The sequence below is a fragment of the Tauraco erythrolophus genome, chromosome 4 (assembly GCF_009769465.1).
Source record: "Tauraco erythrolophus isolate bTauEry1 chromosome 4, bTauEry1.pri, whole genome shotgun sequence".
NCBI classification, from domain to species: Eukaryota; Metazoa; Chordata; class Aves; order Musophagiformes; family Musophagidae; genus Tauraco; species Tauraco erythrolophus.
In genome coordinates, this window is record NC_141468.1 from 77,461,818 (window position 1) to 77,474,290 (window position 12,473).

General features: G+C 39.7%; 1 protein-coding gene across 1 annotated transcript in view; it reads left to right on the top strand.

Moving 5' to 3' along the window:
• SCUBE1 (signal peptide, CUB domain and EGF like domain containing 1) overlaps positions 1–12,473 on the top strand; it is a 214,330-nt gene that overhangs the window by 52,314 nt on the left and 149,543 nt on the right. The window contains exon 4 of the mRNA XM_086610525.1: positions 3,433–3,567. Within this exon, the coding sequence (XP_086466651.1) occupies positions 3,433–3,567 (135 nt within the window). The remainder of the gene's footprint in view (positions 1–3,432; positions 3,568–12,473) is intronic.

Here is a 12,473-nt window from a genome sequence, read left to right on the forward strand (position 1 = left end):
GTTACAGAGAATGGCTTAAGGACTTATATTCAATTTCCCCTAGTTTTTTCCTTCTCTTTTTGAGGAGCTGTGTGGGCTAACCATCTGAGCTCAGCTCAAATGAGAACCTTTTTCCGTGTTTTTGTGAGTTTGGATTGTGTGGGTTTGCTGAAACCTTGCTGTAGCTTCCACCCTGGGATCATCAGTAGGATTTTGAGGTTCAGCTCTCCTGTAAGCAGTGGATAATGTACTCTAGGAATAAGCACGCTGTCAGGTGGTGAGACCAAGCTGGGTGAAAGAACTTTTCCCAGATAAGGAGCCTACGAAATGAATTTGAGTTTCTGTACACCAGTTTAAAGGAAGAGAGACCTACACCTGCTTCCTTGGGGCTTCTGTCCTCAGGGAGACAAATCTGGTCCTGGATAAGGTGACCAGTGGTAGGGGATTTTGTGCAACAGGTTGCCAAAGAAGACATGTCTGTTTGCTCTAAAAAAAAAAAAAAAATAAAAAAAAAAAATTGTGAAGAGTAGAGTAATAAAGAAAGTGAGCTTTGTATTTGTGCTCAATAAATTTAAAAGTTTTTAAAATTAGTTTAGTTGGGGCTTAAAGTAGATGTTTGAGTGAAGGGGTTTTACGTCACAAGTGACTTTTTTTCCTATATCTAGAGTTAGGCCCTGGGGCGCAGGTCTCCAGCAGGTGTAAACTGTCACACAGAGTGGCAACGATTAAAGCTCCTGAGGATCTACCCTCAGTTTTTCAAAACAGTCAACAGCCCAATTTGACATGTACAGCGTCCAAAAGTGGAGCCAGAAGAGCTTTATTGAAAACCTGACTACTTATTTTGGTGTTTATGTGGAACTTAATCTCTAGAAAAGCTGGTCTAAAACACTATCTCACATATGCTGCATTATTGATGTTTACACATTCAGCTGGGTAACTTGAGCTGCATTGAATGAGGGTTGCACAAACAATGAAAGAAAGAAAAAGCCTCTTTGGCAGCTATTTCATTTGTGAGCTTTGAAAAAATTCAGATAATGAAGGAATTATTCTGCCAGATCTACCAAAGCTTGAGCTCATCAAAGTCAATGGAGTTCTCTCTTCTAACTTCAGAATACTTTTCTACCATGTTCTCTAAACCGGATTAGTAACAGGCTGATCATGAAGTAACTTTATTGGAAAGAAAATTTACCAAGTAAATAATTCAGTAAATATTTTCTGGGCAGCCATGTCCAATAGATTGCTTGGTATGGTGGATAATAAGCAATACTGCCTTTTAAGACTGCGGTGATAGAAAACGCTTCAAAAAGCCTGACCCTACTAGGATTGAAGCCTGAGAAGAGAAAATGTTAATCCTACGCCACCAGGCCAGGATTTACTGAAAGGCATGTAGTATGGAGATAGAGATATAGTAGTCCTAGATCCCAGCTGCTCCCTTTCTTCAATCCTTCTCTTCATAAAAGCAAGCTAAAATAATTTTGAGGCAAGTAATTGGAAACAATTAGAAGAAATTTCTCATAGTAAAAACTTTTTAAAGAGCTTAAATTGTAATAGCTTTTGTTCCAGCATATGGATTTGGGGCTTGGTGGTAAATCGAGCTGTCTCTTTATGGAAGTGGTAAATCACCAGCATTTGCTATCAAGAACAGAAAAAAATGTTTATAAATCATTGCATTTGTTTCAGATTATTCATCAGAGCTGGAAGGCATTGTTCAAGTTGCTTTGTGATACTATAAACAGAACGCTGGGAAGGCCGCATACTTTGTAGCAAAATTTTGGAATTTGTACATGTACGAACTGAGACTTTTTCCTTCAGTAAGCGTTCAACTAATCTTCCAGAGAGGAAGATCTAGATTCTAGTGTGCTGTTTTGAAGGAAAACTTGGCACTAATAGAGCAGCACAGGGGAAGAGTCTCACAGAGTTGTCTTAATTTATCTTTCCTTCTTATACTGCAGTAGGCAAAGAAAGTCTTCACTTTCCCTTTTCCTGTGCGCTCCCAAACTGCTCTGATGGGATTATGAAAAGGCTCAAATCTGGAAGAGAGTAAGAACTAAGGGCAGGGAGGATTTTGATACAGAAAATTGGAGGCAATAGTGCTTAACATTTCCTCGTAAATAAAAAAAAGGACTGTCTGCAGACTTGCATTGTAGTTCAAGACAGGAGGAGACTGGTTTCCCTGGGTACTGCTGTAATTACCCTAGAGCTTTTTTTCTCTGTGAGAAAGAGCTACAACTTCTGTCCCATGAAGCGCAGGCAGCACACCAGCACAAAGAGCAATAGCAGGCGTAGCCGAGCAAGCTGCCGGAACCAGCCGGCGTTTCTGCAGGAGCTACCGGCCAAGTTTCTCCAGCGTTTCAGAGCTCCCTGGCCTTGCCTGCAGGAGTACTGGCAAAACAGCTTGGTTTTACCTTAGTGTATTGTGGCCAGTCCCGGAGGAATTCCTTTCTGCAGGAGCTGTGCCAGCTCTTGTGAGGTTTTGAATGTTGTGGATCATTTAGCTTTGTTGTGATCTTTCCCTCCCACCTCCAAAAATGAAATGAAAGCAAAACATGCATCAACTCATTAACTGACGTGTTGGCACATACTGTGATATAAATAACCGGTTGCAGAGTTTCTACAGAAAAGGAAAACATGGATTTTTCAGGTGGCAAGTTACTTTTATCCAAAGACAAATCAGAAAATGGATATGATATACCTTTTATGAGCAAAGCAGGAGAGCTGCAAGGTTGAATGTGGGTCAGATATCTTTTAGTGGCAGTGGTTTCCCAATGCGGAAACATGTCTCTGTTAAACACAACAGCATAAAAACTTTTATGCCAAAGAGAGGTGATGGGGGGTAGGCATGGACCCTCAAAACAGCCAGTAGCTCATGCTGCCTTTGTGGTTTTATATATTTGCCTATTAAAATGACAATACAGACATGGAACATTTAGATTTAAGAAGCCTTCTTTTCATTAAACAACATTAAACAAACTGACAAAGTAGGGGGTTATGACTCCAGTAATTGAAACATGCTGTTCTGTTCAAGACCAGAACTCTATAAAGACTCTTTTCACCCAGTAATGCCCTTTGTGTTTGCCTGCTACCCCTGCTAGAAATTACTGTAGGCCTGAAGTATGTCTTTCCAAGTGGAGTGGGAATGACAGAGTGCAACACCACACTTGGCAGATGGGGTCACAGCCCTTTTAGGGCGTTAACATTCATTGTGCATTGGAAATCAATTTGCAGCTCAGAATGCATGGAGACTTAGCTGGACTTCCCTCCCCACTGTTTTTTTATGTTAACTTTAAACCTAGGATGCAGGAAAAAGAATTAGATGGATTAATTTGGATTAATTCTGATGGGGTTTTCATTAGCTTAATTTACAGTGTGCCTCTTCATGGATGCCATGCTCTTCTAGATGTATGTTCTGAATCTGTGCGTTATCTTGCTTTTCTTTTTCCTTCTCTCTTCTAGATGTTGATGAATGTCAGGATAACAATGGAGGGTGCCAGCAAATTTGTGTAAATACTATGGGCAGCTATGAATGTCAGTGCAAAGAGGGCTTTTTTCTGAGTGATAACCAGCATACCTGCATTCATCGCTCTATTGGTAAGTTTTCAGTGTGTAAATTGTGCTCTTTACAATAACTGTGTCCAATCAGAAATTCAGAAACTGGGGGGAATTTTTTTTTATCCACAGCGCTCCCAAAATAATTTCACTGGTTGGTTGGAACTGATTGATTCCTCTGCTACCCAAACTTGTAACAGAGCCATAAATAAGACAGGGGAAAAGGCTTTAGTTTGACATAGCAATTACACTTGGTTCAAACAGCAGGCTCTCTGGGCTGGCAGACTTTCAAATGACAACTTTCTGCTTCTGAGTTTCCAAGATTTAAAAATTTCTCATCTGTTTATTCTATAATTGTTCACCTGTTTTCCACTTCAGAGAGCATGGTATCTTAAATCAAAATGAACCGCTTGTTGCTTCTGGAAGTGATATAGGTTATGGTTTTTTGCTCCTTATGTAACACCTTGCTTCGTTGCAGACTGATGATGGCTGATATTATATTGAGACAGCATTTTTCTTTGTACCCTGTCTGGGATGGATTAGAAAACTGCTTCTCTGTTGCCTGTGCACTAGCAGTAGAAATAAGGAATCCCTGCAAAACTGTGATCCTTCTCTGCTGCTGATTTTGACTAGAATAAGCAGCTCTCCCTTTTCTATACATGTCAGACACGGAAGACAAGTTTGAGTGGAAAGGGAGAAAAGAAAACAGCATAGCTATAAATCTTTGCAATTAAGTGGAGTCTTTATGTGTTCATTCAGACTTCTGGTGACCCTGGCAGCAATGGGAATATATGCTAGCAAACTCACTTACCAATAGGCAATACAGAATGACAAAGTAGCAAGATGAGTCTGGTGATCAACAATGTAAGCACACTGTAAATTTCAACGAGCCACACAAATGGTTCTGAACTATTTTAAGTCACTAAAATTAACCAGAAAATCCTACTTGAACACAGAGTATGAATTTAGTCGTTCTGTTGACAAGAAGGCAAAACGTTGTAGTGTAGCGTCTCGGAAATGTGAATTTATTTCTGGCACGGTGTCTGCTTACACAGAACTGTAAAGACAAGTAGTAGTTTTGATTTTCAGAATATATTCACAGATCCAGATTTTAGCATGGTTGTTAAGCTTTAAGCAATTGAGGTATTTTGATTATGACAAGAACCAGCAACCAATGATTAAGCACCAGCAACCAGTGCATTTTAAAGGTTGTTATCTAATAGGTTTTTAGTCATTCTTTTCAATGTTAGTTGTTCAAACTTCTATCTAGCATAAAGTAACCGTGACACAAAGATATCCAACAGAGCAAGGAATAGTAGCTGGAAGCTTAATGAAAACCACTTGCAGAGTACTGTGATACAATCATTATTTCAATTTGCACATTATAAAAATTCCCAGCTGTAATAAAAGAGAGTTTAGTTATCTGAGATGGAAACTAAGGAAATAAATGAAAAATGAGACTCCAAAGGCAGAATTTTCTTCTAAAGAAAGATTTATTGAGGAAGAGGATAAGTTTTTATGGCAAAGAGGATTCCTCCTTTGCCGGAAGGATGACGGGAGCGGATTTGAAGGTTGATTGCTGTATGCACGTAATAATATGCATGGGAATAATATATTTGCTTTAACTTGTTTACAAAGTGTCATAAGACATGGACGCCTAACTTGAAGCAACACCTTCAAATTATTTTAGATCCAAAAAACCCCAAGCAGCCCACTAAATAGACTGATGGTGATTGGAAAGTGGTTTATGAACAAATGGTTTGGAGCTTTTCAGAAATAAAGTGCCAATTTACAGTAACAGCAAACACTACACTGTATTGCTATGATCCCCCACACGAATACATCAGGTGGGTGTGCTGGAGGAAGCAAATGAAATGAAATGGTCTGTTTCAGTTATCAGAGGTGACTAAACTGCAAATAGTAAACATGCATGGTGAGAAAGTAAATGGCACTTTTAATATCTGTGTTTACTCACTTCCATCTCACTTGTAAGCACCGCTACAGAAGCTGTTGGAACGCAAAAATACACACCAACATTTTTAGCCAGGATTGTGCCCAGGGCTAGATTGTGTCTGTACCTCTGTTGGTAAACAAGGCTGAAGTGGACAAAGGCACACCGCACAGCTAGCTCTGCAATCCAGACACAAAGGCGCTGACTTGTCAAAGCCCCTCAGCCAGCTTGTTGACTTTGAGCATAATAAGATTCATTAATTGCAGTGGGATTACTTTTCTGTCTCTGAAAAATGCATGTGCAGTCACACAGTCTCGGTGTCCTTGATGTTACCAAAAGTCTCTTCAAGGACTCGGCTAGTCTGAAACAGTCAACCACAAGGTTCTTCCTGCAGCTTGCTATTACCTTTTCCCAGGAACATGCTTTGAGCTCATCAGCACATTCCAGTGATGTGGTAGTTTTGGAGTTGAAAAAGGCCATTGGATATTCTCTTGGGGGTTGAGCAGAGGAAGGAATATGTCCCTTTTGCACTAACCAGCCAAGGGAAAGGTGTCTTCTGGTATGAGGCATCCTCCTTAAAATTGTCGGCTTCTGTGTGAATTTCCTCAGCTTCCAGATTTGTGCTGTGCCTGTCACAGTGTTTTGGGGGTGTATTGTACCACTGTGCTTCTCCCACACAAGCTGTGGTTAAAAGCCTCATTGGAGTTCATGGCAGGGGCTTTTAATATCATCTTTGTGTCTCAAATGACATGTTTGCGTGTCAGCTAGAAGCGTTCTTAGTATTTCCTGTGGACAAAAAGGATTAATGATCCACAGAGAAATATGAATTTTATACCAATGGGAGGCCAAGCTGACATTAAATTCAGGCCAACCCTATTTTCCCATATTTGCTTTATTTCACTGACTTCATTATAGGCCTACTGATTTCTTCTGTTTAGTCTCAGTATCTTTTGGGAGGATACTATGCCCAGTACAACTTTTACCTCATTTGTTTTTTCATAAAGCTTAATTTCCCTTTGCTGAGTCAGATTTCAGTTCTAGTTTACTCACAGTAATGATGACAACCATAGGGAGAGAGAACTGGGGGAAGAATGGATTGTAAAAGATGTGGAGAACTTAACAGTTGTTTATCTTAGTACATCTTAATTGCGATAGTAGGTGTGAACACTGAATTATACCAGAGACACGTTTGTGTTTGTTTCCTCATGACTTAAAAAGAAACGAGAATAAAACAGCTGTTACTGTATCATCTCCAGCTCCAGAGGGAGCATGTGTTTAATAAATGTGGAGATTAGTATCATACGCTACAGCTGTGACTGAGTCAGGTGAGTGGGCTACAGCATGTTTGCCCTTAATTTGATGATAAGCCAAAAGACCGAGTTCTGCAAAGCCTCTGGGCAGATCCTTAAAGTCCTAGCGATATCAAAGTTGGTTAAAAACCTGAACTGGGCCTAAAAAGCATCAAAACAGTCAGAGTTTAGCTGTATGCCTATATCTCCACTGAAGTTCAGAATGATGAGAATGAAGGGTACAGTATGTCCCATTTGCATTACAACTATAAAAGGTGTTGTGGTCACAAGCCCTGGCTACAAACTAAAATTCTCAGCTGAAGCGGTATAGAAAGCCAGTGCTGTCCCACCTCCAGAGGACAAGTCTCCTAAACCACAAAGGATGTTTGCTGACAAGCTAGGTGCTTCAGGAGTTCCTGTGGCTAGGAAGACTTCTGCTGGTTTAGGTTTCATCCCCTGAATGTCTACCTAAAGCATAGTTATATTAATGGTCTTATATCTGCTAGTCATTCACTGCCAGTATTTTTATACAGCTAGTGCCAAGTAAACTAAAAAGGCAGGTGCAATTAGGAGTGGTAATTATAAGTGGAGACAAGAAGAGGTGGAGAAGTACCAGGCTACAGAAGGCTGGAAATTACGATGGTCTGATCAAACGGTGGAAAAGCTTTTTACACGGTTGTCACCATCGTTTCCAAGCCTGTTAAAAAAAAAAACAAAAAACAAAAAAAACGTTTGGCAAGGAAAAGCTTTTTCACTTCCCCGTATCCTATTAGCCTTATGTTCTTAGCAGAGTTAGGAAGTTTGACACACAAGCTGCCACAACTTAGCAAATTACTGCGCTACAAAGTCTCAAGGCCAGCCTGTCTCTTTCTGCGCTTAGGAAATGTCTTACCATGCTTGTGCTGATATATAGTAACTTGTTAAACTTGATTATGTGTTTAAACCCTTGTTAATCTTGCAGTAGTAGCACAGGAGTCCTTCGGTGAGCTGACATCAAACTACCAAGTTTCTTCTTATTCTGAGGAGTATAAAACTACCTTTGTTCTATTTTTTCATTCCTACTTTCCATGATTTATTTTTATTCCTTACCTGTTTCTTAGTTCAGTGCAATTTTATAGCAGTAGAATAATGTATTAGGACTCCCTGGGAGGAAGCATGATCCCCAGTCAGTGCAGGAAAGATTACAGGTTGGGATTCTGGACTTCATTCCCATCTCTGGTCCTGATGTCCCTTGTGGGACTCCAGGCAAGGAGGTTATTGTGACTCAGAATTTCTGCAAAGCACTTCAGAGGACAGAGGTGCTTTTTCTACAGAAAGCACAATAATCTATTCATATTTAGATTAATGTGGAAGGGTGACTTTAAATAATTAAGTGTTGCCAGCACCATTCCAGACTTTATGAAGTACAAGGTTTCTCATCTCAACTAGGAAAGCTCTTTCATGGTGATGTAACCGATTAAGTTACTCCTTTACTTGAATATACTTTGCCATAGCTACCCCAAGTACAGGCATCCCGTTTACTAGAGCAGAACAGTCCTATTTGTCTTTTTAAATTGAAATCTTAATATGATTGTGAAGTAGAAGAATATATATAAAGCAAATTTTAAGGAAATCAATTAATGTGCTTTTAGATAATGTAATAAGAAAACCTTTTAGGCAACACAAGTTTTATCTGGACAAACATATTGTGATCTTGTAAGCTTTTTCCTAAAACTGCATACAGTATGACCTAAGTGTAATAGAAACTTGCCTGTTTATACATTCCCGTGATACATTTGAGTAAATAACTCAATTGATTATCTTTCACAGAATATAGGATACAGAATGTATCATAGAATCATAGAATGGTTAGGGCTGGAAGGGACCTTCAAAGGTCATCTAGTCCAACCCCCCTGCAAGGAACAGGGATATCTCCAACTAGATCAGGTTGCTCAGGGCCTCATCCAACCTGGCCTTGAACGTCTCCAGGGATGGAGCATCCACCACCTCTCTGGGCAACCTGTTCCAGTGTCCTACAACTCTCATGGTAAAAAATTTTTTCCTAATATCCAACCTGAATCTACCTCCCTCTATTTTAAAACCATTACCCCTTGTCCTATCACAACAGGCCCTCCTGAACAGCCTCTCCCCATCTTTCCTGTAGGCCCCCTTGAGTGTGTAACCTTTTAAAACTGTGTATGACTCACAAAAATTGCTGTACTTCAGTTTCAGGGATAGTTCTTTGCTCCAGCATTCTGTGTGAAGGGCACCTCACATTTGCTTTCTCCGTTCCTCTGGAATGGAGAGAGTTTGTAATTTGTCTGTAGGGAAAATGCAATGGGTGAAAACAGCTGGTATAAGTAAAAAATAATATCTGTTAGGCCTGATCTCCCTCCTCTCATATGTCAGTGATTTTACAAGTTACACTGGTCTAAAATTAGTTAAAGTAAAATCTAACTTAAGTTCAGCTATGAGGGGAAGCAGTAATTATATAATTATAAAAACAATATTAGGTCTAGATGTGAGAGTAAGGAGTCTCAGAATCATAGAACAACTCAGTTTGGAAGGGACCTTGACAGATCATTTGGTCCTACCTTTGGTGGAAAAGAGAGCCTAGATGAGATTATCGAGTGTCCTGTCTACTCGCATCTTGAAAACTGCCAGCGATGGACACTCTACCATGTCCCTGGGGAGGTTGTTCCAGTGGATGATTGTTCTCATTGTAAAAAATTTCTTTCTTAAGTCAACATAAAACCTCTCCCGGTGCAACCTGTACCCATTGCCCTTTGTCTATTTCATGTGGCTCCTTATGGAAAGAGAGCCTCCACCCTCTTTGTAGCTGCCCTTTAAGTACTATCCAAATAAAACTAAGTCTATTCAAATAACACTGCAAAAGCAGGGGTTTAAGTATCAAAATTGTCAGTAGTTTTTTTTTATGGTTGGTTTGTTGGGTTTTTTTCTTCTCAGCTTTTCACGTTAAGGCCTTCAATAAATGTCAGCTTAAATGGTGACTCCTTAGGATGCCATGGAATTGAAGGCAAGCCATGTCACTTTTGGCTTACAAAAATTTTAAATGCATCTGAAACCTGAGGCTGCAATCTTCCTTTTATAGGTAAGAAAGCTGAGGTGTTAATGTTATGGTATTGTCTACAGCTCTTGTGACTGTGTCTGAACTGCGAGATAGATTCACTGCGTTAGAGCAGCTGCAGTCCTGTTCCTCAGTGCAGTCCAGCTGGAAACCAGGATGTGAGGAAATGACATGGGACATGAAATCAAGACAGAGTTTCTGTATATCCCAAGCTGTGGAGTTAAATACAGCCAAGTAGAACTGGTTGCAGGCCCTCAGTGAGTTCCTAGGGACCACTTCAGACCCATGTCATACTTATACTCAACAAAATGTGATGAAGCCTTCACATATTCTGCCTTGGTTTTATAGGTTACTTGCCTTCAGAAGGAAAAATACTGTGCTTCCCAATTTTCTGGGACTTTGAAGTACGTTTAATTTAGAAAGAAAACAAAATTTTGTTGAATAATCAATACCCTCCTCAGCTTTATTTTAGCAGAGATTGAATGCACTAGTAAACCCACTGGTTAGCAGGACGAAATGGTGGAGAGTTCACTGAAACTCAAAGGAGAAATTTCCCAACTCTCAGAAACAACAGCAGATTGCCAGATTTTGCCAAAATCTGAGATTGAATTCTAAGAGTGTTGTGCAGACGCTGTCCTGTAACAGATCTCAGATTTAGGAGTATTGATCAGAACAGATATAAATATTTTAAAAGTAAAAAAGAAAGAAAATAATCCTAAAAAAAAATTAAAACCTAGATGTACTAGAAAACATCGACTGGTAAATAATCTAGAAGCCGCGTGTAGTTTGCATATAGTACTTGAACAGTAGTAAAAGCAAATGCACAGTTGAACATGACTAAGTGGTAAACTAAAACATGCAGATAACTTCTCAATGAGCCAAAATCTGAAATAGTTTAATGGTACGGTAGTTGTTTCTTCTTGGCTCCATTGCCAATGCCTTTTGGTATGGAAAAGATGAAACTAAAGGGAGAAAAGAAGTGTGTAAGAAATAATGAAGCTGGAGATGCAAAGAAGTGTGTCTTGGAAAGCGCAGCTGTTTGAAACACGCTGCAGCAGCATGACAGCCAGCTGGTTTGCCAGGGAGAACAGGGAATTTGTAAGTCAGATCAAAAATCTCTCCACACCTGTGTGACAGAAAGTGCAGTGAACAGTCTGTAGCTCAGCGACTGACTGACTGGCAGTGCTGACAAGATGGGAAAGCTATGCGCACAAATGGGAAAACACACTGGAAAGTAGTACATTAAAAAAAAAAAAATTAAAGAGAGAAAATATGCAAAGGGAGCTTTCACACTCAATCATTCAATAGTGTTGGAAGTGAACCAATGTTCTGCTCATACTGTCTGCTCTGGATACAGCCCGATTAGACTAAATAAAAGAACTGACATATTTTTGAGAGGCCTCTAGCATCCAGTTGACTGAAACATCAGGTGAGAAAGATCTGGGAAGAATATTAAGCCAAAGCGTACTAGAAAAAAGCTTGTATTCACACATGCGCACAGCAAATGGACTCTGTTTTAGGTATAGCATGCGTTGTATTTGTCATGATGTGTCTCTCCCATGCCATCAGGGGTACAATGGTGAATTCAGGCCCTGCCCTGACTACTCGGTAAAGATGCTCAGCATCTTTCATACCTGCTGTAGTCACAATTCTGTGTGGGTCTCATATTTTTCACTATGCAGAGAAATCAGCCACAGACCACGTTGAAGGCACTGTTCCTATTTTCTGCTATTCATGACAAACCTCAGAGACGTGATCCAGCAGAAACTCTCTAGAGGCTCATACCACAATATGTTTATGGCTAAAAACCAGTAGGAATTAAAGATATGAATGCCAAATACCTGTTCATGTATAATACCTGTTACCCTCCTGTATATGATATGAATACTATGCGTTTAATGAGTTCTATTAATTATTGAATTCCATGTAATTATGTTTGAGGTTACTCTGAGCTATCCTGAAATAATTTAAGACTTAATGGAAATAAGAAGGAAGATGCTTGTGTTTAATAGCCATGTATATTTTCAAGCCTAAGAATACTTGCATGCTGTGTTAAGCTTTACATCTTAGAAGTATCTGGGTTGTAAAATTGTTGGGTTTGTTACTGTTCTTGGTGGTATTTTGACTGTTTTTACTTGAGCATCAGTCAAGAGTGGGGCCAGATCATGCAAGACCTCATTCAAACTGGGAAAATTTACAGCCTAAGTAAACAAGGCAAACATAGGGCAGAGGACAGCACAAAACACATAGTCACTGTGAATGCTTTCGTGGCAGAAACATTGTAGTAGCATGTTTAAGAGGGGGCGCAAAGGAAGAAGGGAGTGAGACAAGGGTATGTCAGGTAAACAGAAAGTAAGAGAAGGAGGGAGAGAGACAGACAGCCAAGTGGGAATGAGGTGAAGTGGAGGAGAACAGATTGAAGAAGAAAATAAGGGTGTGAAACAGTTAGCATAAGGCAAAATCTGTACTTCTCTGTCTCCTTATTTCCCTGGCTCACTAATGCTATTTCTTTTCAGTATCCTTTCCCTCACAGTTTTCTTTCTATCTAGCTAACTCCTCTCCTGTATAAACCACGATACAGTCATAGTATAGTCAAATTGCAGCAATGTCTTTGAAAACTAATATTTTTTTCAGCAGAATG